This window comes from Pongo abelii, chromosome 3, assembly GCF_028885655.2.
Source record: "Pongo abelii isolate AG06213 chromosome 3, NHGRI_mPonAbe1-v2.0_pri, whole genome shotgun sequence".
NCBI lineage: Eukaryota > Metazoa > Chordata > Mammalia > Primates > Hominidae > Pongo > Pongo abelii.
In genome coordinates this window covers 23,945,534-23,972,940 of record NC_071988.2, presented here as the reverse complement: position 1 = coordinate 23,972,940, position 27,407 = coordinate 23,945,534, and the positions used below count along the sequence as shown (strand labels likewise).

Sequence of the window (27,407 nt, the reverse complement as noted above, 5' to 3'; positions counted from 1 at the left end):
TACAGTCATTCCTCAGTATACAGAGGGGATTGGTTCCAGGAACCCCATGTACACCAAAATTCTCACATACTCAAGTTCCCCAGTTAGCCTTTCAGAACCTGTGAATACAAGAAGTTGGGCCTCCATATCCATGGGTTTTACATTCTGTGAATACTGTATTTTTGATCTGTATTTGGTTGAAAAAAATTCACACATAAGTGCATCTGTGTGGTTCAAGCCTGTGTTGTTCAAGGATCAACTGTATTTAGTAAATTCTGAAGATTTGGGATGACTTTGTAACTGTCCAGTGGGTTCATTTTGCCCACTGCCTAGATAGAGCCAATTTATCAAGACAAGGAAATTGCAATAGAGAAAGAGTTTAATTCAGGCAGGGCCAGCTGAACGGGAGACCGGAGTTTTTTTATCACTCAAATCAGTCTCCTTGAAAATTTGAAGACTAGGGGTTTTCAAGGATAATTTGGCAGGTAGGGGGCCAGGGAGTGGGGAGTGCTGTTGGATCTGAGATGAAATCACAGGGAGTCAAAGCCGTCTTCTTGGGCTGAGTTAGTTCCTGGGTGAGGGTCACAGGACCAGTTGGCTAGTCCCAGTGAGGTTATCCAGCTATCAGAAATGCGAAAACCTAGAAAGACATCTCAAAATGCCAATCTTAGGTTCTACAATAGTGGCATTATTAGCAGGAATAATTAGGGAAACTGCAAATCTTGTGATGTCTGGAATAATGACTGGTGATTATTTAATGATACCTACCTTTCAGTAGAATTCAGGTCCCTTTCTTCCTTCTAACTTGGTGGATTTTCATTAGTTTTACAAGAGCAGTTTAGTTTTTGAGAAGGGCTATTATTTAAACAATAAACTAAATTTCTCCCAAAGTTAGCCCGGCCCACGCCAGGTGTTAGAAATACCGAAATTGTTAGAAATAGATTATCAGTCCCATGAAGAAAAGTCAGCACCGAGACAAAAGATCTCTCAGCAAGGCACTCTTTACTTTCTACAGAAAGGGTGCCCCTCGCAGATGGAACAATGGTGAGAGCACACCTGAACAAACGAAAAGCAGATATATTTGTCCCTTATGCATTTGGGTCATCCTTACCGCTGTGTCCTGCATCCACTGGCTGGAGCTGAACCTCACAATCTTAAACTGATACCTGATTTGCTAATAGCCTAAAACTTTCCTAAATAGGTAAGTGCAGGGAAGAACAAAGAAGGAGAGGAAGTTGCTTATGAAAGGTTTAAGGAAGCAATAACATTTCCAAATAAGGAAGGGGCATAAGCTAGAGCTAAGACTAGGCTGGGCCTGTCCAGACATGCCTGGGCTAAAGTGTAAGAATTAATAGTTGATAGAAGGCTTTAGAGTAAGGAGCTATTATTCCTAGCGTCTACTATTTTATTTTTAAACCAAGATGAGCTTTGAAGAGGAACTTTTCTACTTTCTGCACTGGGGAATGAGTGAAGACAGCCAGCCTGTGAGGTTAGCAGCCATGTCAGATTTCTCTTACTGTCATAATTTTGCAAAGGCAGTTTCAACTTGCAGGATTGTTCCTGAAATATTGGCCTTTTCCTCTACTGGCTACTGGTCTGAAATATTTAAGGACACAGGTGAAAACATGTGGCCTACCTCTTTGATTCCTATTTCCAGTGTCTGGAATAGCACAAGGTTAAAAGGTTTTTCTTAAACTTTTTTGTTTTTGTTTTGTTTTGTGTTTTTGAGATGAAGTCTTGCTCTGTCACCCAGGCTGGAGTGCAGTGGTGTGATCTCAGCTCACTGCAGCCTCCACCTCTGGGTTCAAGCAATTTTCCTGCCTCAGCCTCCTGAGTAGCTGGGACTACAGGTGCATACCGCCACGCCCGGCTAATTTTTATATTTTTAATAGAGATGGGGTTTTGCCACTTTGGTCAGGCTGGTCTCAAACTCCTGACCTCAGGTGATCCTCCCACCTCAGCCTCCCAAAGTGCTGGGATTACAGGCCTGAGCCACTGCCCCCAGCCTCTCTTAAACTTTTATCACTTTGTTTTTTGTTTTGTCCGTGGGAGAAATAAAGGTTTTCCTTTCTCCTGTTAGGTTCAGTGACGGGCCTGCAAACTTAAATGACAAAAGACAAAAGCATACAATTTTGCTAACATTTTACATGCAATGGGAATTCACAGAAAAAAATAAAACTCAGGAAGCAGTTAGACTCAGGGGCTTATATGCCATTTTAACAAAGGAAAGGGGATTTGGGCTTTGAGTGATGACGAATTGTGGGAAAGCAACCAGGAAATATATGGGAGAAATTAATGAAAGATAAGGGTTATTTTGGTAAATTTGTTTATGAAGAATATTGTGTCAGGTTTGAATCAGCCTAGTTATGTTAATTCCAACAGGGCCCAAGAGGTTTCACAATCAATCAGTGGCCAATTAAATGTTTTCAAATTCACGATTTATTGTGAGGCTTTCACACACCAGCAATCATGTAAGTATATTCAGCCAATAGGCAGTGATGAGAGAGAAGGGGACAAACCACAGCGAGTAGCCGGGGAGACCCACACACCCACAGACAAACTAGAGAGGGCCGGAATTTTCTAAAAATGCTGACCAGCAGGGGGTTAACTGCTCTTTTTGGGCAGAACTTCCGGCGGCCACAGCTGGTATCCAGAGGCGGCCTCAGAGTTACCACAGACAGAAGTTCTACAGATGCTTCTCCATGGTCAGTTGCTTTGCTGTTTTTATGGCCCTCCACGGAGTGTGCACACTCACTATCTCAGCTACCATGTGACTTCAGTTTCTCGTCAGGTCTCAGGGTGCCTAGCCACAGCAGGTATTACCACCTCAGACCATTATGCATATGTTTATCACTTTGAAGGGTCAACAGTTTCACTGTCACTTGTCATCAGTGACTTCATTTTGAGACAATTAGCATCACAAAACATTATTATCTATCAAGATTCATCTTGGTGCCGACTGTCTCTGGTGATAGGAGTCTCTCTCTTCTTCCTGGTACTGAAGTGGGTGACACCTTCTCAAAGGGAAATGTATGCCTGCTTTTAGACAGACAAGGGAGTGTAGAGAACTCTTCTTCCTGCGTTTGTTGATTCTCAGTTGCCTTCAGCTCAAAAGATTCCTTATGCCAAAGTGGCATCATTTAGGGTGGTGTATCCTGATTCCCTTCATGTCCATCTTCTCATTTCTTACAGGAGGGAGAGAAATGGTATAGAATGGAAACTTTTCTCCCAAAGCTGAAAGATTTAGGGCTTGTCAAATTTGACCACTGTCAAATATTTGATCATTGAAAATAGGTTCGCTTAACATCATGGTCATTGCCAAATATGATCCATGATTACACAGATGCTCCTCAGCTTACAAGGGGGTTGATTTTTTTTTTTAATTTCAGTAGTTTGGGGGGAACAAGTTGTGTTTGGTTATGTGAGTAAGTTCTTCAGTGGTGATTTCTGAGATTTTGGTGCACCCATCACCTGAGCAGTGTACACTGTACCCAATATGTAGTCTTTTATTCTTCACTCCCATCCCATCCTTCCCTTTGAGTCCCCAGAGTCCATTGTGTCATTCTTATGCCTTTGTGTCCTCATAGCTTAACTCCCACATATCATTGAGAACTTAAAATGTTTGGTTTTTCATTCCTGAGTTACTTCATTTAGAATAATGATCTCCAACTCCATCCAGATTGCTGAAAATGCCATTATTTTGTTCCTTTTTATGGCTGAGCAGTATTCCATAGTATGTATATACATATATATATATATATATATATACCACATTTTCTTTATTCGCTCATTGATTGATGGGCATTTGGGCTAGTTCCATATTTTTGCAATTGTGAATTGTGCTGCTACAAACATGCATGTGCAAGTGTGTTTTTCATATAATGACTTCTTTTCCTCTGAGTAGATACCCAGTAGTGGGATTGCTGGGTCAAATGGAAGATGTACTTTTAGATCTTTAAGGAATTGCCATATTGTTTTCCATAGTGGTTATAATAGTTTACATTCCCACCAGCAGTGTAAAAGTGTTCCCCTTTTACCACATCCATGCCAACATCTATTATTTTTTGATTTTTAAATTATGGCCATTCTTACAGGAGTAAGGTGTTATTGTATTGTGATTTTGATTTGCATTTTCCTGATAATTAGTGATGTTGAGCATTTTTTCATATGTTTGTTGGCCATTTATGTATCTTCTTTTGAGAATTGTCTCTTCATGTTATGTCCCTTCTTTAATGGGAATATTTGTTTTTTTCTTGCAGATTTGCTTGAGTTCCTTGTAGATTCTGGATATTAGTCCTTTGTTGGATGCACAGTTTGCAAGGATTTTTCTCCCACTCTGTGGGTTGTCTGTTTACTCTGCTGATAATTTCTTTTGCTCTGTAGAAGATTTTAGTTTAATTAAGTCCCATCTATTTATCTTTGTTTTTGTTGCATATGCTTTTGTATTCCTGGTCATGATGTATTTGCCTAAGCCAATGTCTAGAAGGGTTTTTCTGATGCTATCTTATAGAATTTTTGTGGTTTCAGGTCTTAGATTTAAGTCCTTCATCCATCTTGAGTTGGCTTTTGTATAAGGTGAGAGATGAGGATCCAATTTCATTCCTCTACGTGTGCCTTTCCAATTATCTCAGCACCATTTGTTGAATAGGGTGTCCTTTCCCTACCTTATGTTTTTGTTTGCTTTGTTGAAGATCAGTTAGCTGTAAGTATTTGACTTTATTTCTGGCTTCTCTATTCTGCTCCATTGATCTATGTCGCTGTTTTTGTATCAGTACCATGCTGTTTTGGTGATTATGGCCTAATGGTATAATTTGAAGTCAGGTAGTGTGATGCCTCCAGAGTTGTTCTTTTTGCTTAGTTTTGCTTTGGCTATGCAGGCTCTTTTTTGGTTCCATGTGAATGTTAGGATTGTCTTTTCTAGTTCTGTGAAGAATGATGATGGTGTTTTAATGGGAATTGTGTTGAATTTATAGATTGCTTTTGGCAGTATGGTCATTTTCACAATAGTGATTCTACCTATCTAAAAGCACGGGTTTGTTTCTATTTGGTTGTGTTGTCTTTGACTTCTTTCAGTAGTACTTTGTAGTTTTCCTTGTAGAGGTCTTTCATCTCCTTGGTTCAGCATGTTTCAAAGTACTTTATTTTTTTGCAGTTTGTAAAAGGGTTGAGTTCTTGATTTGATTCTCAGCTTGACCACTGTTGGTATATAGCAGTGCTACTGATTTGTGTACATTGCTTTTGTATCCTGAAACTTTACTGAATTCATGTATAAGATCTAGGAGCTTTTTGGAGGAGTCTTTAGGGTTTTCTAGGTACATGATCATATCATCGGCAAACAGCAGCACTTTGACTTCCTCCTCACCGATTTGGATGCCCTTTATTTCTTTCTCTTGTCTGATTGCTCTGGCTAGGACTTCCAGTACTATGTTAAATAGAAGTGGTGAAAGTGAGTATCTTTGTCTTGTTTCAGTTCTCAGGGGGAATGCTTTCAACTTTTCCCTGTTCAGCATAATGTCGGCTGTGGGTTTGTTATAGATAGCTTTTATTACCTTAAGGTATGTCCCTTCCATGCAGATTTTGCTGAGGGTTTTAATCATAAAGGGATGCTCAAGGGGGTTACATTCTGATAAACCCATCGTAAATTGAAAACATTAGAAGTTGAAAATGCGTTTAGTACATCCGACCTACATCATAGCTTAGCTTAGCCTAGCCTACCTCAAATATGCTCAGAACACTTATATTAGTGTAAGGTTGGGCAAAATCATCTAACATAAGACCTATTTTATAAAGTGTAATTTATTCCATAGTGTACTGAAACCAAAAAACAGAATGGCTGTATACTCAAACTACAGTTTCTACTGTATGCCTATCTCTTTCACACCATTGTAAAGTTGAAAGATCATAAGTCGAAGCATCATTAAATCAGGGACTGTCCGTATTTTAAAATCTCCCATTGGTTCTTGTAAGTTTAAAAAACATGTTGCATTTGTAGTGTAAACCATTCTGACTTATTTTGCGGCATTTATAGGGGAATTGGAACGGTGGTAGAGGCAAGAGCTAGAGTTCAGGGTGCAGCAGGGCTTAAAGAAATGCTGCAAGATAGCTGCCCTCTCCCATGTGGCTAACCTACCTCGGTGAGGATTCCTGCAAACGGTTGGGAAGAGGTTGGGGGTGAGATCCGACGGCTCAATCAATTTCCTGGTCTTTGCCTTCACAACAACTGTCAGTATTTGTAGTCATCATCCCTGTCCAGAGAGAATTTCTAGGGCCTCCCAGTTCCCACACCCGGGGCTGGCTTTGGTGAATTGCTTCTGCAGGCATCATTTATAATTGGGGATTGAGTTGTTCCTTGACAAAGGAAGGTGTTTCAGAATGGAAAGCTGTCATATCCTTTCGGCCTTGAATCTCTCCGCTATGTTTTCATCAAATCTCTCTTCGCTCCCTTTCCCATCACAATTTTAATAAACTCCTAGCTAGAAAGAGTGACTTAAATATATGGATTCTCCCACGTATCCCACTATATTCAACATTCCACTATTATCAGAGCAAAAATGTCAGCCTTTAATGTTGGCTCTCGCTTGATCTGAATATTTAAAACAGGCTTCTTTTTAAACCTTTTTATGTTTTGCTATTTATGCTGCCTCCTGCCCCCAGAGATTTAGAGGAAAGAATCTCTTGGTTTTGTTTTCCTTCCCTGTGAAACCCAGTCTTAGGCAGGCTGCCACTTCTCCCTGACATTTCCTTTACATAGTGCTGTTATTCTAAACTGATGGTCACAGAGTCCTTCTCAGTAACAGGGAGATAAAGCGCTCTGCATAGCTGGTAAATTATAAGCAGGCACCGTGTGTTAGCTTGATGGATTGTTATAGTGAACGTGTGTGAGTCATGGGTGTTATTTTTGGTCAAAAGAATCGTGTGAACTTTTCTCCTCTATTTTGAGCACTTTGGAATGTACTACTTTCTTTTTTTTGTTGTTCTTTAAGGTATATGTCAAGGAATTATGCACCATATCAGAATAGTCATTTTCTAGTGTTCAAAGTTATTGTTTTGGAGTTGAGGAGGTGGAGGGACTGAATAGAAAAGAATTGTATGTTGACAAGGAATCTAGCCTGTTAAATGTAAAAGAAAATTACAGTCACCTGCTTTGAAGCAGTGGTGCCACCCCGACCCCACTGTACTCCAGGGGTCAAGTTTAAAGCTGGGGTAGATTTATAGTGAACTCACTTGGAGGATTGCAATTTTAATAAACCATTGTTTTGCAGCTAATGTAGAAATGCCTGGCTCTTAGTAGATTTCTTTTCAGCCAGGCTCCAGAGTAAATAATGTTCAATAATCACATCACTGGGTCTCTAAATAACTGTTTCCTAAAGCAGCCCTGCCCTCTGTCCTGGCCATCACTGGAATTATTGACTGATTTTTATACTGAGTGTCTTTTTTACTCTAGTTTCCATATCCCTAGGAAAACCATTTGAGCTCAATGCTTTTTAAAGTGAGGCCCAAGGACCAGGGCCAGGCTGCAACCTAATTGTTTCTGGTCCATGACAAGATACATACAGAAATTGAGAGTAAGTGTTCAGAAACTTTTATAGCAATTTGACAGCATGGTTTTATGTCTGTTGAGTCTAATGATACACACTTGGGGTTTTATCTTCTTGTCTTCTTAAATTTATTTGCCTAGTAACTCATTTTTATTAGATTTTACAAAAGTATTGATCTATTATGGATTGGAAAAAGAGAACTCTTTTCCCACCAATAGACTGAGTTGTACTGGTTTACCAATACAGTAGCTACCAATGTAGCCACTGCAGTTACATTGGTCAGTGAATGTCGGTCTTCCCGCCCACCAGAGACTAAGGAAATATTGATTTAAAAAGGGAAGCTTAGGGAGGTTGGAGATTTTTTTCCCTTGTCTTTTTTTACATTTTCATTGTTGCCCTTACAGACATTTCTTTGGACCTCTCTTCTGCTAAATGAAGGTTTGGGTGAATTTTGCTGCATCTCCTCCAGATGGGGATGCTGAGATTCACCTGACCATGTGCAGTTGGCAGCCAGCTCCCAGACCGAGCAAGCGCTGGGCTGCTCCTCCTGCCGCTCCCCAGGGACAGTCACTGCTGCCCAGTGGCCTGACCCTCCATCTGGTAGGGAGGGATTATGTTTGCTGCCAGGGAAAAGGATCAATGAGCTAATGTCTGGGGAATGTTCTGGAGTTCCATGGAGGAAAGGCAGAGGCCACCCACATGTGACACCTTGAGCTAAGGAAGGAGAGCTGTGGATGGAGAGGGGGAACCAGGAAAAGAAAATCAAGAATTGAGTCATGTGTCGACTTCGCTGTAGTGCTTGTGGTCAGCCTGCTCTTGTGGCCTTGAGCTGTGCTTTCAAATGGAAGTTCTGAGATGTGATGGGGAGAGGGAGAGAGGGAAGCCTGTTTGCCTTTTCCCCTGTCTGGGACTTTTTCTCCAAGATACCTACAAGACTCTCTCTCTCTCCTTTTTCAAATCTTGATTTAAATGTGGCCTTCTCGGTGAAACCTTCTGTGGCCCTTTCTTCCAACACAGTCTATTCCCTTTGCCTGCTTTATTTTTCTCTGCAGCATGTTATCATCTAGCACACGGATGCATTATATATTCTATTGTAATATAATGTAGTTAATGTAATGTCACCCATTCAATGTCAGTTTCCAAGGGCAAGGGTTTTGTCTGTATTGTTTGCTGCTGTATCTCCCGGTCTAAAACAGTGCCAGGCAGATGCCAGGTGCCCAATAAATATTTGTCAGATAAATGAATGAACGAATAATCAACAATAAAGGGGCAGGATTGCAAAGGAGTCAACTGTGTCCAAGGAGGCCTTCGCTGCATCTACACAGCTCTGTTCACTGAGCGTTGCAGTAGGAGCCGTGGAGTGGACACAGTTGAGGGAGATAACCCGCCTTTAATGAGCCCACATGGGATGCCAGGCATTGTGGTAGGCATTCTTTGTTCATTATTTAAAGATCAAATAACTATGTGTTGCTAGCTCCATCTTACAGATGGGAGACCCAAGAGATTAAGAAACTCCTGCCAGGTCACCCAGCCCAGGAAGTGGCATGATCAGAATGCAGCCTCATCTCTCTGATTCCTCCCATTCAGGGAAATTTCCAAAGGCAGTCATTTGTTCACAGTGTCTCATGTTTCTTTGCTTTCCTACCTACAAAATAGGTTTTGATTTTCCTCATCCATCACTAAATTTTTGTCTTAGGAAAACAGAAATCTGGAAAAATTAGAACTCAAATATTACAAGATGGGAGCTTTGCAAATAGGGGGCTGAAAAATTCGATGGAGTTACTGAGTAATGTTCTCAAATAAGTGAGTAGAGATCAGGGCTTGATTAAATCCAGCCAAAGGGGATGAACGTTTTTCTTTTCTTTTTTTTTTTTTTTTGAGACAGAGTCTCTCTTTGTTGCCCAGGCTGGAGTTCAGTGGCACGATCTCAGCTCACTGCAACCTCCACGATCTCCACCATCCCAATTCAAGGGATTCTCCCACCTCAGCCTCCACTGTAGCTGGGACTATAGGCATGTGCCACTATGCCTGGCTAATTTCTGTATTTTTTAGTAGAGACGGGGTTTCACCATGTTGGCTAGGCTGGTCTTAAACTCCTGACCTCAGGTGATCCGCCTGTGTCGGCCTCCCGAAGGGCTGGGATTACGGGTGTGAGCCGTAGCAGCCAGCCAGGGATGAATGATTTTCTTTGCAAGTCTCCATGCCAGGCATTGGTTTCAGTCTTGGTATACTCTTATTATTCGTGATCTCTCCTAGGGAGAGTGCAACCTCCACACTCAGCTTATTGCCTCTTATTTTAAAAATAGTTATGGAGCATCTACTAGGTGCTTGGGAGAGGTCAGTAGAGACAATGAAGTTCCTTGCCCTTCATGGAACTTGTGTTTTAGTAAGGAGAGGGAGACAAGGAGTCAACAGTAAGCAATGAACCATGAAGTAAATGATATGGTATATTAACAGATGGCAAGTGCTCCAGAAAAAAAGATAAGGTAGCACTGGGGAAGGTTTCAGTATTAAATCGATCGGTTAAGATGGATCCTGTTGAGACGGTGACCTTTGAGCAAGACTGAAGGAGGTGAGGAAGTGAACCAAGAGGCTCTCTGGAGGGAAAGCATTCCAAACAGAGAGAATAGGGCCCTGGCACTGAGATAGGATCATGCCTGGTCTGTGTGGGGGACCACAGGGAGGTGAGCATGAGGTGGGGAGACGTAGTAGGTAAGACAACAGGATATCCCAACAAATGGGATACGGGAGGTCAGCCAACATGTAATCGTTATCTTCTTTTCCCTTTAATTCTCTTTTTAGTACCCACCATAGTTACATATTCCCCAAAGTATTAGCATTGAAGTCTTTGGAAATGTAGCCATTCCAGTCGGGTTAGTTCCCTAACCTCTCTGGATTTGGGTTTCTTCTTCAGCTGCAGCAGGAAGGGATTCTTTCATATTAAGATCATCTCTAATATCCCTTGTTTGACTCTCCTTGAATGATTCCACCTTCCAGGAGGCCTGTTTGGGTTGCTTACTTGCTTCCTTCCCTCCTTTCTTCCTTCATTTATTCATCATGAGCTTTTAAAACACTTGTCGGTACCTAAGCACTGTCTGGAACAACACATATGGAAGCAGAGGAAACAGAAAGCAGAATCTCTGCCTTTCAGTAGCTTGCAGTCTCTTCCTGCTAAGGTTCAATAAGAATGTGATAAGTCAGGTGAGAATTAGGGCAAGTCCATTAGCAAAGTAAGAATAGTACGGGAGAACAAGAAGCCATGCGAGCAAGGAGGAATGTGAGTAAAAGGCTGGAATAGGTAGCTAGATGGGCGGCCAGGAATCCCAGGTTCAGGAAATGTGGGAAAGGGGTGAGGATATGGTAAAAGGTGTCTGCATGCTCTGGGGAAAGGGACCATGAGGCTGTGAGATGGAGCCACACCAAAAGGGGAGACTGGCTGATGGACCGGCCATGGAGACTGGAGGGACCTGGATCCCAACAGGAGGCAAATCTTAAGGAAAGGATGATGTCATGAAGATGGGAATGAAGGGCGATTATCCTGGCTATTTAGTACTATGTGAGGTAGAATAAGGAAATAAAGAAGGGGAAATCTAGCCCAGGAAACTGTTGCATTTCTTCCGGATCCTGATTTCAGAGATTGTTGCTCGTCACTGACCTCTTCTCTGGCTGCCCCCTAGAATTGTAATCAAAATTCTAGGCATTGAGGTCACACACGAAAGCTCATGAGACAACATATATTTGAAGAATAAGAAGCTATCCAAACAAAAAAATGAAACTTTTTCTATATTGTTGGCCTGGCCCAAATTTTACAATTGAACTCTATGTCCTTTTTCCAGATTTTTAGTGATAAACTCTCTTTTTTTTTTGAGATGGATTCTTGCTCTGTCACCCAGGCTGGAGTGCAGTGGCACAATCTCAGCTTACTGCAACCTCTGCCTCCCTGGCTCAAGCAATTCTCCTGCCTCAGCCTCACAATTTTTTTTTTTTAAGGCAAATAAGACTGACTTTTCCATTGCTTGTTCAAGTACCCTCTGTGAGCCATTCTGTAAACAAAGAATATCTCCAAATTGAGGTTCATGGCCAACTTCATTTTCCTGCATGCCATTGTAGTGGTGTGATTCACACACTGGCTGCATTCATATATGTGTTTACTATAATGGGCTTTGTGTGGTTCAGCTGGGGTTAGACGCCAGCATCCACAAGCCCGATAAAGCCCTGCATTTATCCACTGCTCCATTTCTGATTGTATTTCATAATGTGTTGATATTTCTAGGCTAATCTTGCACAACTATTGAGAGATTCTCAGGACCGAAATAAACATCTGGGAGAAGAAATTAAAGAACTTCAGCAAAGGCTTGGAGAAGTCCAGGGCGACAACAAGGTACTGTGAGTATTTACAGGGAAAAAGCTCTGCTGCAAAATTGTGCATTCGAGGTTTATATATTGCACATTGGAAAAACGTAATGCAGCATTTGTTGAAAAGTTTGTTATAGATTTTTAAATTTATAATGAAAATTCGCAGTTTAGCGTATCTTACCTTTTTACATTCCCTTTGTGTGTGTGCATGCATGTATATGTGTGTTTCTCAGTGGCTCTAAAATATTGCCACAACCCATTGTGGAAGTTTCATTATGTTCAACTTGGTGGTGAATAACACTGTAGTTGAGGGCAAAATAAAACCCAAATGTTATACTTTCCCCCTTATATACAAATAATGGATTTGTGGCTCAGATGATTTGGAATTATTCACATTCGGTTTTGAATTTTAAGTAGTCATCCTACTAATTATGTTCGCATAACCAATTTATTTTATTGCTAAATTTGGCAATTTATATGGAACATTGCTCAAAATCCACTGCTTGGTATTAATCAAACTCCCCTGTTGGCAACGTTAATTATAAAATATGAACTCATAAACTCCCAACTAAATGTGTGCACTCTCTCTCCCAGCTGAAGCTATGAACAAAAGTACAATTGAGAAAGGAAAGAAAAACTACCCAAGTTTAATTCTGTCCCCCCAAATCATTTCCCATTTTGCCAAGATTGATTCATTTCCAACTCCTTGCCAGAGGTAGCTTTTGCAACAGAGATGGCTTTGAAAGTGGACTCAAGAAGACTATTGTGTGTGTGTGTGTGTGTGTGTGTGTGTGTGTGTGTGTGTGTGTGTGGTGTGTTGGAGGGGAGCAGTTCTTGGGGAAATGTTTTTAGATGTTACCAAATTGTTTGACAAATGATGGTGACTTTCATCATTGCTGGGAGTTGTTGGTTATTAGAAGGAGCCATTTTGAAAAATGCTCACTCTTTAAAATATGCGTAGAATTGCCTGGGTCATCCAGAGAGCTCTTCCATGATAAGACTTCAGAGAGGATGCTGCATACTGCTGGCTTGAGAGTCCTGACTTGAGGGCATATAAACATCTAGTAAGCCTTCTTTACACAGTTTCTTCTCCACTTAACTGGCCTTACATTTTTTTTAACCTCTTGGATTTAACATAAATTTGAAAACTTAGGCTTTACTATTCCTGGTCGTGAAATAGAAGGTGGGAAAGAATGTCCAGGAAAGGCTCTAATTAACACTGGACAAGCTAATCCGGCCCCTCGTGTGGTTTTATGCATCATTAGAAGGATTTAAGCTCTGTAACCTAGGTGGTTGGTCAATAATTAAAGGACAGACCTTCTTACTCACTTCCTCAAGTGATAGCAGCAGGGCAAGATTTTCTAGAGAATAAAACAAAATGTATGCAATAGTTTTCTTTAAGCCCATGAAAATACTAGAGGAGTTTATAAACCCATGAAATACTGAAACATATTTAAGATGTGACTTTTGGATCTGTGCTCTTCTTGACTGACTGATAACATATTTTTTCTATTTTATTTCAATTTTTTTCCTGAGCTGCTCCTCCCCTCAACTTTCCTAAATATGCTCCTGTCTCATCTTTTGGTCACTTTCCATTCTTTTGCCTTTTAGGTATGAGAATTTTAGGAATTGACGTTTGCAACTGACAGTTCATGGAAACAAAGAGAGAGCAGCCAGGCGTGGTGGGACGCGCTTGTAGTCCCAGCTACTCAGGAGGTTGAGGCCAGAGGATTGTTTGAGCACAGGAGGTTGAGGCTGCAGAGAACCATGGTCATGCCAATGCACTCTAGCATGGATGACAGAATGAGACCCCATCTCTTTCAAAAAGAAAGAAAAGAAAGGGAGGGCATGTGTGTGAGTGTGTTAGTGTGTGTGAGAGAGCATGTTTATGTGTGTAACACTGAGCACAGGTGGTCACAGTCTGAACTTTGTGATCTGCATGCTCTCTGAGTCTTTATTCCAGTACCTGGGTACATTTATCAAACTTTGTCTTCTCACCTTAGGTTTAGAATTTAGTGACTGCTATTCATGGCCTGTAAAGAAATTTGCCTGCCAAAAGGGGCAGGGGAAGATGTTCTATTGTTCAGCAAACCTCCCCATTTCAGTATCTGGCTGCTCTCCCTAAAAAAAAAAAAGGTCTAACTGCAGTAAGCCCCAGAGATTCCATTTATTCTCATTTGCCTCTAAAGTTACAGGGCTGGTTTATTTTCAGGCTTGTGTGAGTCATGATCATCCTTCCCCCAGCCCCCACCTGGAGGCCAGATTACTCATTCCATAATGGCACCAGGCTTTCTTGAGAACCTCAGAAGCCCCTGTTCCCAGGTAACTGTGACTGTGTGGTAGAGAATGAGTTAAACCTTCAATTTTTTTAAAAATTAATTATGGCACTTTCTACTCCAACTCTTCCATCACTTTCTGCATTCAGTTCTACCTCCTGGTGCCTAGGCCTCCATGATCATGGTGTGCTAGGCCCCCACGATCTGACCCCTAATGATTTCTACAGCCACATCCTTGCTCCTGGTCACCCGTTACTTGAGCCCTAGAGCACTAATTTCGGCCCCTTTGCTGTGCTACACTGCCTGTGGCCACAGGACTTTTGCACCTGCTGTTTGCTCAATCTGGAGTACTCTTCCCCTTCCCCTGCAAGCTTCTGCTCCTCTCCCAGGTCATAAGTCAAATGCAGCCTTCTCCAGCTCTTAGGTGTCAGTCCCGTGCAACCTGCAATGTCCTCCTCTGCCCCTCTGCTCTCACTTGTGTGGCACTGCCAGCCCCAAGGGGAAGCTCTCTGAGGGCCGAATTTCCATCTGTATCCTATAAATTAGCATTCTTAGTTCTTGATAGGTAGGTATTATATAATCTCTATTGAAGGAATGGAATGGAATAAATGAATGAATGAAATGAATGAATAAAGGGAACAAAAAGAAGAGCAAAATGATTCAAGGAAGAGGAAGAGAAAAAGAAAAAAAAGCATGCAAGAAATAAACAGACCAACTGACATCTGGTTGTCATCAGTACTTTGTGGAGTAAGAAGTAGTTTAGAAAGGAACCAGAAAAGCAAACTGTCCCAACAGAGGGGGAACTAACCCCAGATACATGTCTTTGAGAAACTTCTGTGGAGACAGCAGAGGGTCAGTTGCTGAGCCTTGGGGGATGAAGGATAAGTGTCCTGCTCATTGACTGGTTCAAGTCTGTTAAATTCAAGAATACTTAATAATTGTTGTTTTTGGACGCCTAACTCTGAGGCCAAACAGCAGGGCTGATGGCGTCATTTTATGAGTGACTGTTAAAGTGGAAGATTTTTATCTCTGAGTTGCCATTTTAACTGATGACCCTTATCTGTATTTTGGGAAGCCCAGATTCTAGATGTTAAGTACATTTGAAAAACAAGGTGATAGGAAATTACTTGCCTTGGATATTTTAGGGTAGACTAATTTTTCCATTTGTTCAGCTAGAGCCTTGTAACCCTATGGGCCATAAAGCATTTCCAAACAGCCTTCTGAAAGATTTGTTGCCACCCTGGCTTCCAAGCAGCTTAGCTCTCACATGGGGCAGGGGGCAGCGTTCTTGTGCCAACATGGGCGTCCTGTAATGGGGGGCCTGTGTGATCGACTACCTCCTGCTATCTCTGTCCAGTGCCCAGGAATTTCTCAGGCTCCCAAACTAACACAAACTTCCAAGCCAAACCAGATGAGAGATGTGAAAAGGGAAACCTACTGGATACCCTCCCCTTCCTTAAAAATTACAGTTCTTAAAGATTAACAAGGTTAGAGGAGCCCTCTGGGAAAAGGAGGGCTCACAAAGCCACGCATTACCCTGGAAAAGCTTTGCACGTTGCCCAGGGCTCTCAGTGTGTCAGTCTATAAGGAACGAGGAAGGACTCAGGCAGTGCTGGGACCACAGAGACAGTGGCAGCTCCCCTTGGCCTGCCCCAGAGGTTGGCCTGCTTCCGTTTTTGGGTGTTAAGAAAAGAGTGGATTCAGGGAAAGGGGATCAGGAGGAAAAAAGGGGTCTTGGATAATTTAAGGATTAGTAGGTCAAACAGCAGAACTAGCAGAGGACATTGGAATCACAAAGACAGCAGTCCTTCCTTATCTGGGGGATACTTCCCAAGACCCCCAGTGGATGCCTGAAACCTGGGTTAGTGCAGCTCTCGGTTGCCATCAATCAGAGCCCATTTATCTTCATGTCTTCTACCTACGAATGTAATGCCTGTTCCATCTTCACTGAGCACTTATGCACTGTGGCTGTAGCTTTTGTAGTTTGAGGTGCAGCAGCAAAACTAGCACAGATTTCTCTTTCCTTCTTGACAATTTCATGGATAGAAGATTGGTTCTTATTGCAGATCTTAGCAACCTCAGCATATGATTTTTTTTTTCCTTAAGTCGAGAACTTTCACCTTTTCACTTAAAAGAAGCAGTATGTGGCTTCTCTTTGGCATGTCCAAGTTGCCAGCATCACTGCTGTTGTGTTTGGGGTCATTATTTTTTATTGTATTTATTCGTTTATTTTTTTGAGATGGAGTCTCGCTCTGTTGCTGGGCTGGAGTGCAGTGGTGCAATCTGTGTTTGGGGTCATTATTTTTTATTTTATTTTATTTTATTTATTTATTTATTTACTTATTTGAGATGGAGTCTCACTCTGTCACCAGGCTGGAGTGCAGTGGTGCAATCTCAGCTCACTGCAACCTCCGCCTCCCGGGTTCAAGCGATTCTCCTGCCTCAGCCTCCTGAGTAGCTGGGACTACAGGCACGCGCCACCACGCCCAGCTAATTTTTGTATTTTTAGTAGAGACGGAGATTCACCATGTTAGCCAGGATGGTCTCGATCTCTTGACCTCGTGATCCACCTGCCTCGGCCTCCCAAGTGCTGGGATTACAGGCGTGAACACCATGCCCGGCCAGGACATTATTAAGTAAAATAAGGGTTCCTTAAGCACAAGCACTGCAATACTGTGACAGTTGACCTGATACCTGAGATGGCTACTCAGTGACTAAGGGGTGGGTAGCGTAGACAGCATGGACCCTGGACAAAGGAAGGATTTGCATCTCTCCAGTGGGGCCAGGTGGCATGGACTGGGACACGAGATTTCATCATGCTACTCAGAACGGCATACGATATAAATCTTATGAATTTTTTGTTTCTAGGATTTTCCATTTAATATTTCCAGACCATGATTGACCACAGGTAACTGATACCAAGGATTAGGGGGACTACTGTACCCTGAAGTGTGCTCCTGAACCAGCTCTCTGAAAGAAGCCTGACTTGTAACATTTTGCCAACGTCTGTGTGATAAATACTGGTACCATGACAAATGTCAGGTTACCAAAGTGAAGTCACTGAACTTGGAAATATTTGGACTCTAGGAAAAGATAGCTCCAGCCTGTCTCTGTGAAGTGGAGCAGTGTAGTGCAGCCCAAGAGGTCCACCTTTTAAGACTGTCAGACCCAGGTTTATGTTCTCGTTCTGCCAGTTATTATCTGTGGCCTTCGGCAAGTCAGTTTTCTCTCCAGGCCTCAGTTTCCTCATCTGTGAAGTGGCAATAATAATACCTCTCATCGAATTGTGTAATCATTTATTCACCACATCATTTACTCCCCACATAATTGGGGACTTCTTACATGCTAATTAACATTCTAGCAGCTGAGGATACATCAAAGCAGCTGAGGACACATCAAAGAATAAGAAAGACAGGGTACTAGCTCCCATGGCACTGATATTCTAGTTGGGGAGTAGATAATAAGAAGATAAAATACATAAGTAATTTCATCAGATGGTGCTTAGTCTAAGAAAAGAGAACAGGACAATGAGATTTAATGATTTAGGGATGGACTTGCATGCAATATCGTTTGTAAAGGGTGTTGCATGGTGCATAACACCTAGCAAGCACTTAACAGAGGGTAAGTGTTGCTGTTGTCTTTAGCATAACATGCGCCCATATTGACTTAGAATCCACTTGTGCAAGAATTCCACCAGAAATCTTAAGATCTTCTTCTCTATTGATCAGCTATTTCCAGTGAACTAGATATATCCCCCCAAGTAGAGACAATGATCCTGGTGAGACACCTGGCATGTGGCAGATGGATCCTCAAAAGTCAGCCCTCCTAATCACCAGCCTCGACTTTGCCAGCATCAAGCATTATTGCTTTGGTGCCAAGCTCCTGGGAACTTTCTTGCATTTTGTGTGCTCCTTGTGGAATAAGCACCTAATAGGATACGCCAGAAGCGGCAATTCATGTTCCCATTGGGACAGATGGCAGCTGGTCTTCTTGTCTGTTTACTTTAAAGATTATGGCACTTTCGTGCAGAGGACCAATAATACAGTGCGATGTATTCAAAAGCAAGGAAGTTGGCGGTAGGCAAATGCTCCTACCAATGTCACACATTTACACTTCCTGGGCCCCTGCTGGCAAATTTAAATTTAGCTGTTGTGATATTGCATAAACACAGGGTTTTGCCCTTAATAATGAGCTTTATGTTACACCAGCTGAAGGTCTTTAGGTACCTCTGTTTTATCTGGCATTGATGCCGTAAAATGATAGAGACCTTCTGTGAACATACCTTTATTGATGTGGGACTTTTGGATGAATTTGGTGAGCAAACCAATTAAGATACAGCTACAAGCCAATAAAGACAGACCAATGAGTGTGCAAGTGACTAATTAAAGTACACTTTGTTAAAAAGGAGTGCTCAGCTGTGGATGTTTGTAATGGTCCAGGATGAGGGATCAGAGAGCTCTTCGGAAGCTGTTTCACTTTATGCTTCAAAGGGAGCAGAGAGATGTCCTAGCCTGCAAGAAACTGAAGTGAAGATGGCACTCTAATGAAAAGCTCTCACCTTGGGGCACTGTAGAAATTAATTATGAGGAATTACAATGAGTGAGAAGGGCCCTTCACCGCACCCCACCTCCCCGCCCTATCATGTCTTGCTCTACTTGGGATCTTGATTATGAACTATAGGCAATGCTCAGTGAGTCCAGCAAGCGGCCAGTCTAGTTCAGCAGTCTCTAATATTTTATTCGTAAGTGAATTGGATACACTTGGTCTTCAGATACCTTATTTGAGCCTATCATGGCTTACATGAGCTCATAGTCTGGGTAGACCACGTGACCAAAACAGCATGGTTTTCAGATATTCATCCCATAGACTGTGGACATAACTATACTTCCTAGTGGAGAACTGATTCTGAAAGACATCTCTGCCCAAGACTTATTTTATCATACACCATATCCAAATTACACACTAAAATAAAAATAAATCAGAGCTTCTTTAAAACTGCTTGATGGGGCACTGAAGATTTTGGCTCTAGGAGCAACATGTGCTGAACTATCTGACAGTGATTCAGGGGCTTCTTAGCTATGTGATCTTGGGACAATTGCTTGACTTCTTCGTGCCTTAGTTGTTCTGATCTGTACAATGGGGATAGCAGTAGTACTTGCCTCATGGAGGCTGGTTCGGTGCAATTCATTTCAACATGTATTTGTTGAGGACGGATTGGTCTAGGGCTAACAGCAAACAATATCAGTGAGTCCCTGCTCCCATGGGGGTTTCGTTCTAGTGGGGGCAGATGGACAGTAAGCAAATAAATCATATTTCACAGATTCCAAGATGCACAGTTTTTCACATTTGGACATCTCTGATACAGTCAGTATTGTGTAGTTACGACTGGCACTTTTTATTCTTTTCAGAGGTGCACAGTGGTGGCTCTTAAAGTTGATGGAGTCTTATATTTGATGAACTGCGGTATAATATGTCAGGAGGTGACACGTGCTAAGTAAAAAACTAAAGCAGGATAAGGGGCTAGAGAGTACAGCCCAGGTGGGGCAGGGATGCTGTTTGTATCAGGTGGTCAGGGAAGGCCCTCCGCGCATGTGCGTGACACAGAGCCCTGAAGGACGTGTGGTGGGAGGGGTCAGATATAGGGACGAGGGGTGTGAGGTCCAAAGACCCTGTGAGGGGAGCGAGCTTAGGGTGTCAGGGGCTTGGTGCGGGAAGGCATGCAGTTTGCCTTTTGTGAGGATTAAATAAAGAAAGTTCCGTAAAGCACTTGACATAGAGTACATTCTCCAGGGGAGCTGCTGTGCAGGGATTGTTGCCACGGTTGTAAAGAGAGGCAGCGCAGCATAGACTTCAGAGCCCTGAACTGCCAGGGCTCAATTCCTGACTGCCATTTATAAGATTTGTGACATAGGCAAGTTCCTCCACCTCTCTATGTCTCAGCTTCTCATGTGCAAATAAGGATAGCAACAATACCTGCCAAGGGTGCTTGGTGGACTTAAATTGGTGAATGGGGATCAGCACCTAGGATAGTGCATGGCATGGCATATTAGTGCTAAGTGTTACCTGGCCAAAACCTTCAGGCCCAGGGCACTGTGGCCCACTGATTTTTATTTTATTTTATTTTATTTATTTATTTTTTTTATTTATTTATTTTTTATTTATTTATTTTTATTTTTATTTTATTTTATTTTATTTTGAGATGGAGTCTCGCTCTGTCACCCAGGCTGGATTGCAGTGCGTGATCTCGGCGCACTGCAACCTCCGCCTCCCGGGTTCAAGCAATTCAACTGCCTCAGCCTCCTGAGTAGCTGGGACTACAGGTGCGCACCACCATGCCCAGTTAGTTTTTGTATTTTTAGTTGAGACGGAGTTTCACCATGTTGGCCAGGCTGTCCTTGAACTCCTGACCTCAAGTGATCCACCTGTCTCAGCCCCCCAAAGTGCTGGGATTACAGGCATCAGCCACCACACTTGGCCCGGCCCATTGATTTGTACATGGTTCCCAGTGGGCCACAGTGCCCTCAACCTGAAGCTTTTGGCCAGTTAACACTGGCCTCACAGCCATGTGCCAACCTCTCAGGGGGTTCTCTCCACTGTAAAGACGAGATGACAATGTCTGCCTCAGAGTTGTGGGGAGCACGGAATGAGGGCTTCCTATTTAATAGATCTAAGAAGCATATGAGGATGGGCTATGGTTAGCCAAACACGGTTGTGGAGGACAAGGTGTTTCAGTGCATATGACAAGCAAGGTTCATGCCATGATGGAGCTGACAGTGGGGTAGACACAAGCAGATGAACACAATTATTTCTGGTAAGTATGACGAAGACAGGGAGGCAGGGCAGTGTGGATTGAGGGTGGCTTGGGGATGAATGCCTCCAGCGATAATGTGCAGAGAAGACTTCTCAGAGAGGGGAGATTTGATCTGACCTGAATGAGACAAAAGAAGCGGGTTCTGGACAGACCTGTGAGCAGGCTCTTCCAAAGGCAGAGGAAGTGTAAAGGCCCAGGGGCAGACATGAGAGTGGCATGTTTAGGACAAGGGAGGGAAGCCGGCATGGCTGGAGCACAGACATAGGGGGATGGTTAGAAATGGGATCAGGAGGCAGGTGGGAGCAGGTCATATTGTGCCTCTTCAGCCCTAGTAGAGGCTCTGTGTGGATCTCAGTGCTGTGAAGAGCCAATTGGGGTTATCTGTCAGTGGTCTAAGGAAAGCTGCTAGCACACTGCTGGCTTGGACTACATGGGGAGCTTGTTAACTGGGAGACATCCATGTACACAGTAATGAGTGTGTGCGTGATGATCTCCAGGGTAGGAGGATGAAAACTACTGTTTTGATTTGCTTTGTTTTAAGTGACAGATTATTTTGTTTTAAACTAAAGCTGGAATGTCATATAAATCTAGGAATTTGGATTCTGGTGTACACAATAGGTGGCCCACTTGGAGCCTTTTTAATCTCTCATGTCCAGTTTTTTTGAAGGTATTTCCAAAAGGTCAGGGGGCATTTGGAGAGGATGTGGAGGAAACTAACAGGAAAAGTAAAGAAATAATAGGCAGAGTCTTGTTTTTGAGTTGCCCAGCACAGTGCCACTCCAGATGAATGTTTAATAAATGCCTTTTGGTGCTGACCTCTCCCCAGGTGTGCTATCTGCAGCAGTACACGAGGCCTGGGGGCAAGAAAGGGCTAGCATCCACTTCCTGTTAATGATTCTTTCATCTGACCCTCTCGATAGCTCTGGCAAATTGACAGCTACTGTGTAAGAATTGTAACTGTACCAACTGTAACTGGAGATTGCACTTTGAAAGCTCATGAAGTTACATGGACAGTGATCATTGCATTGTATCTTCCTATTGTGGTAATGTGATCTCCACAGGTGGAATTGTGCAGTGCACAGCCTGCGCAGCCGTACATGGCTGTCCTGTCTGCAAGATAGATTTTATCCATTTTTTTTTTTTAAACAAGTCACATGTAGCCCACCAGGGTTAGAAGCTTGCCAAGGGCACATAGCTAGGATTAGCAGAAGCTGGATCTGAACGGGGGTGATACCCAGAAAATAGCTGCTCCTGCACCTGGCTGCCTCTCACTGTTGGGTAAACGGATTCAGGTAAATGAAAATAGGATGAGGTAGAGAATGTTGAGGACTGTGAGAGATGAAGGCTAAGAAGAGATCAAGGAAGGAGCAAGTCATTCTGACTTGGGAGGCCTGGGCAGGCTTCATGGAGGACAGACTGAGCAGGCCCTTGGCAGAGTTGGGGGCAGGGCACCCAGAAGCCATTTTACCACTTTGTTTTGCGGCCATGTCCCTCAGCCACTTCCCAGCTGCAGCTGCGCCTCATCCGCAAGCTGACGACTCACACCCATAATTCATTCATAAACATTTATTTCTATCTAAATCAGCAACTGAATGCGTCTATTGGTGGCGGTGTGGGTGCTGTGCAAGGCACTGATCCACTTTGTGGGTTGGCACAGGGAGGCTGGCTGTGCAGTTTTGATGGCCCTGTTTGAGGAAATTAAGTGCCCTGAGCGGTTGCTTCATAGCCATTTTCCAAGGTGGAAAATCAACATCATTTGCCTGCACTACATAGATAAGGTTGGCTCGGGAGCTCTGCTTTCTCCAGCTTAGAAGAAAGGTGGGACTTCCCTTGTGGGCTTCTGTGTGGGGGAACATACATGGAGGAGGAGGATGATGATAATTACAATAATCATAAGAGCCCGTAACATTTATTATTTACTTATTAAACACATTTTATGCTCCAGGGCCTCTACTAAGTATCGAAGAGAAGTCCCATCTTTTCTTACTTAGGGTTAGGCTCTGAAGTCAGCATATAAGAGGCAGAAACTTGTATGTAGCCAAAATTCCCCCTGATGGTCTTTTGAAATTGTCCAAAACTTTCACGGTGTATGTATGCTTCGGAATAGCGGTATTAAGTAAAAATAGAACAGTGTGACTTTGCATAAATATATTATCAGTCACTCTCTCCCCTCACTCTCCAGCAGGGATATTGAGCATAGGAATTGGGAGAATCACCCAATGTTTTGGTTTATTTCTCTCTCATCCTCTCTTTCCTCCTCTTTTTAATCCCCAAACTCATATATATGACTATTTGAACTCCCCTGAGTTCAGTGTTCATTTAACTCAACCCCACTCTCTCACTTCATGCCTACAGCACTTCTCCGAGGCTACACTTTTACTGCTGTGTTTTTACAGAGGAGGATACTGAGACTCCAAGAAGTTCAGACAAGGTCCTGATATTGCACAGCTCACAGACTGTGGGGCCAGGATGCAGGCCCTAGGTGGGCCAACTCCAGTGCACACCAGCTGTCAGCTCGGAAGGCAGGAGCCTTCTCCCTGGGGCTCTGCCGTCTACTCTGCAGTGATTTCCTTAGACCCCCTCAGCTGACTGCACTTAAGCTTCAGACACAACTAATGATCCAGCTATTACCAACTTGGGCCTCACTTTTAAAAATAAGTGTTTCAACCAGTCCAGCCCTGAGATTTAACAGCCGATATTGTATGCACATTAAACACCAAATGATTGTTAACATATTTATTGAAGCTTAACAGGCATCCAATATATAAAAGATGACTCTCTTATATGGCTGTCAGACCTCAATAAACATGTTTAATAATTAATTGGCATTAAGCAAACATAATTGTGCAATTCTAAATTAAGTGCTCAGTGAAGCATATTGGGAATGGAAAACCACAGTGTTTTATAACTTAAAGTTCAGGCTGTCAGTATGGCTTTTCATAGACCAAGAAAAATACCCTGCTTTTGAAGACACGACCTGAGCCTCCTGTTGGCCTCATACTGAAAGGCAGGAGTTTTCTTGTTCCTAGACCCTAGATCTGATAGACATTTTTTTGTTTGGCTTGTCGTTTGCCTTCCTGTGTATCCACTTTTGGAGTTCTGATGTCCTAAGCCAAGAGTTGTGTGATGTGATAGAGTTTTTGCATATCAGCTTTCAGTGGAATTACCAGTTTTGCTACAAATTTGTTCTGTGAAGTCACTGGCAACTACTGGATTAGGGAATACTGAACCATTGCTCCTAGGAGAAATGCAAGGTTAGGTAAGCCTCCGGTCACAACATTTTTGTCAACTGATCAATCATAACCTTGTTTTATGTGTGTCTCTGTTTAACATCACCTTATTTGACATATACAGTTAATTCATGAACATTGAACTGAGTTCAACAGCACTGTCACTCATGCCTGGAGGAAGTTTCGCTAACACACATATTGTCTCCATAAGGCACTTCTCAGCCTTCTTGCACTGATAACACTAAGTGCAAGCACGTCCAGCACTTCGGCACTATGCATGGGGGCCACTTGAAACAGCAAAGTCACCAGTGAAAAGCACAAAAATGTAACAAATGTGGTGGCACTCACTAGATCATGAAAAGGACATTTGTTTACAATCCAAGGGCTGAAACAAGAAGGCAGAATGTGGCCTTGTTTGACCTCTGTAGGAACGTGTGTGTCGGGTGACTGTAATTTTTTGCCACTCTCTGCATGTCTGACAATGACCATGAAAGCACTGCAAATATTGATTTTGGGCTTAAAAATAAATTTCAGCAAGTAGGCACAAATACAGAATCCATGGATAATGAGGATCGCTTATAACCAGATTCCAGCAAGTGCAGCCATCTGCACATCTAAGCGTCCTGCATCTTCTGCCTGCCTTTGCACAGTCTGTTCCACCTGCCTGGGACACTGTCCACCCAGTCCCGATGGTGCTTTTGCTCTTGGTAGGGACACAGTAAATATATGTTGAGTTCAACTGAGTAGTTTTCAAATAAGGACCCAAAGTAAGTGTCATTTGAAAATGCACTTTACTTGTCTTTAGTCATCATTTCTTTCAAAGTTCCTTGCTGTTATTTATTATTTCAATTTAGTTAATATTCTCCCTTGGCTTAAATTAACTTCCTATCTCTCACCTGCCCATAAATCCTTCAGAGACTCTGAAAATTAAGCCATTTTCTCGACTGGCAACGAATCCCTTAAGATTCATGCAGGAACAAGGAAGAGATTGTCCCCCACGGGCACTCCTGACTGGGTCGGATCTGTGTGACAGTGAAAAACTGTCCCCAGGATCCCATTCATACATGAAACCCATCCACATCTGCCCTATGGGGAGGTGTGGAATCAGCCCCACCTAGAAGGTTTGGAGCTGCAGGTGGGTCTTGGCTCTAGAGTCCAGGAAAGCTATGGGTTCTGCAGGGATCTTTTGGAAAATTATGTTTTGGAAGACTGCAATTTTATTCCTGAGGATATTAAAAATAAAGAAAGGCATATTATGAAATTCATGCAGTGAATGAATATTTTAAAAGTTAGAAAGTAAAGGCTGGGCGCAGTGGCTTATGCCTGTAATCCCAGCACTTTGGGAGGCCGAGGCGGGTGGATCACAGGGTCAGGAGATCGAGACCATCCTGGCTAACAAGGTGAAACCCCGTCTCTACTAAAAATACAAAAAATTAACCGGGCGTGGTGGTGGGCGCCTGTAGTCCCAGCTACTCGGGAGGCTGAGGCAGGAGGATGGCATGAACCCAGGAGGCGGAGCTTGCAGTGAGCCAAGATCGCGCCACTGCACTCCAGCCTGGGTGACAGAGCGAGACTCCATCTCAAAAAAAAAAAAAAAAAGTCAGAAGGTAAAAAGCAGATAGCAGCAGTCTTACCATCACCGAAATACACACATTTTTAATATTTGGGTGCATTTGGTCATTTTCTGTCTCTCTCTCTCTCTCTCTTTCTCTGTGTGTGTATGTGTGAGAGAGAGAGAGTTCTTAGTATAATTTTAGTCATACTGCATAGAAACGTTAGTATTCTTTTTTTCCCCCATTTAACATGGCATCATAGACATGTTATCTGGTGTTACCTAGTTCACATAAGCCTCATTTCAGACAGCTGCAAATTAGCCACTTGGTTGGTTGCACTGTAGTTTGCTAAACATTCCACTATTGTTAGACATTGTTTCTAGTTTTTTTTTAACTCTTTAAATAACAGTGCAATCTATTTTTTCATTTTTTCCTAAAGTTAGCAGTCTGGGATTATTCTTAGCCCAGATTTTCAAAAGTAGAGTTACTGGATCATTGGGTAGGGACACTTTTAAGGCTCTTGATAATGTCACCTCATTGTTACGAGTGTGGGAGAGTTCCCATCTCAGCAGATCTTCCAACATTGGGTTATCATTTTTGAATCTTTGCTAACTTTTAATGGGAACCAGAGTTTGTTTCCTCCCAGTGGCAGTGCTCCACCAGACATCCAGCTTAGAGTGCCCAGGCCTTAAACAGTGTGTGCATGTGTACACTAACTACAGTCTATATTTTTAATTTTTTAAAAAATGGATGATACTGGCAAGTAATTTCTTTGTTTTGTGCTTTCTCCAGTATTTCTTGAAAGTATTTTATCTTCCAAAAGTTTGTTAGTGTCCCTTGGTTTTTATTTGGATCTGTTTATTCTCTGTCCCTTTTTCTTTTTCTACCAATGGAAAATGCAGCTCTTGAGGATGACGATTGCCAAACAAAGGCTCGGAGACGAAGAAATCGGCGTGCGACACTTTGCAGCCCATGAGCGTGAAGACTTGGTGCAGCAGCTAGAGCGAGCTAAGGAACAGGTTCTCACTAACATCTATTCAGAGTGGGGGATGCATTTGCACAGCTGGACACAACACAGACAAGAGTGGACCGTACCCCTCGTTTCTCAGAGTATGGGGTGCCTGGGATGCATGTTGAATGCCTTTACTTCCTCAGCACTGCACTAGGGTCCCAAGCTGACTCTTGGGTTTCTGGCCTCCAGCAGGCAGGTCTGCTCCCTGCTATTGGGTACCATTGTTCTGAACACAACAAGAAACTTTCCTCCTACCCAGGATAGACAGGGAGAGAACAACACGTGACAAACTGGTCTTACTTTGCAAGTTTCTGCTAAAATGCTGAGCAATGCCTCTTAGGCAAAATCTCAACAAGTGCAGAGCCCTAGTTAGGTAACAACTAAGAGAACCTAAAGTTCATTTTCTTCCTCTTACTAACTGAAGAGCAGAACAAGATTTCTGGGTCTAGAGTGGATTTGAAAAAGTATGGATTTGTAAGACACTGGCAGCTGCAGGGCATCCTGAAGTTGGCGAGGGTTCAGTTCTGGTTTTCCAAGCTGCTGCACCTCTCCTATCTTAAATATAATAAATGTCTGGCAGGAAGTCATCCCTCGCTTTTAGCTGTTATTGTATTTCAGTGTGTGGTGCTTATGGCTTTAGGGCATGCGGGTG

The 27,407-nt window shown here is 42.8% G+C and overlaps 1 protein-coding gene across 4 annotated transcripts in view; it reads left to right on the top strand.

Moving 5' to 3' along the window:
• CCDC149 (coiled-coil domain containing 149) overlaps positions 1–27,407 on the top strand; it is a 104,989-nt gene that overhangs the window by 47,728 nt on the left and 29,854 nt on the right. For all 4 annotated transcript variants that reach the window (XM_024246356.3, XM_054553783.2, XM_063723341.1 and 1 more), the window contains 2 exons: positions 11,791–11,898; positions 26,646–26,762. In XM_024246356.3, the coding sequence (XP_024102124.1) occupies positions 11,791–11,898; positions 26,646–26,762 (225 nt within the window). The remainder of the gene's footprint in view (positions 1–11,790; positions 11,899–26,645; positions 26,763–27,407) is intronic.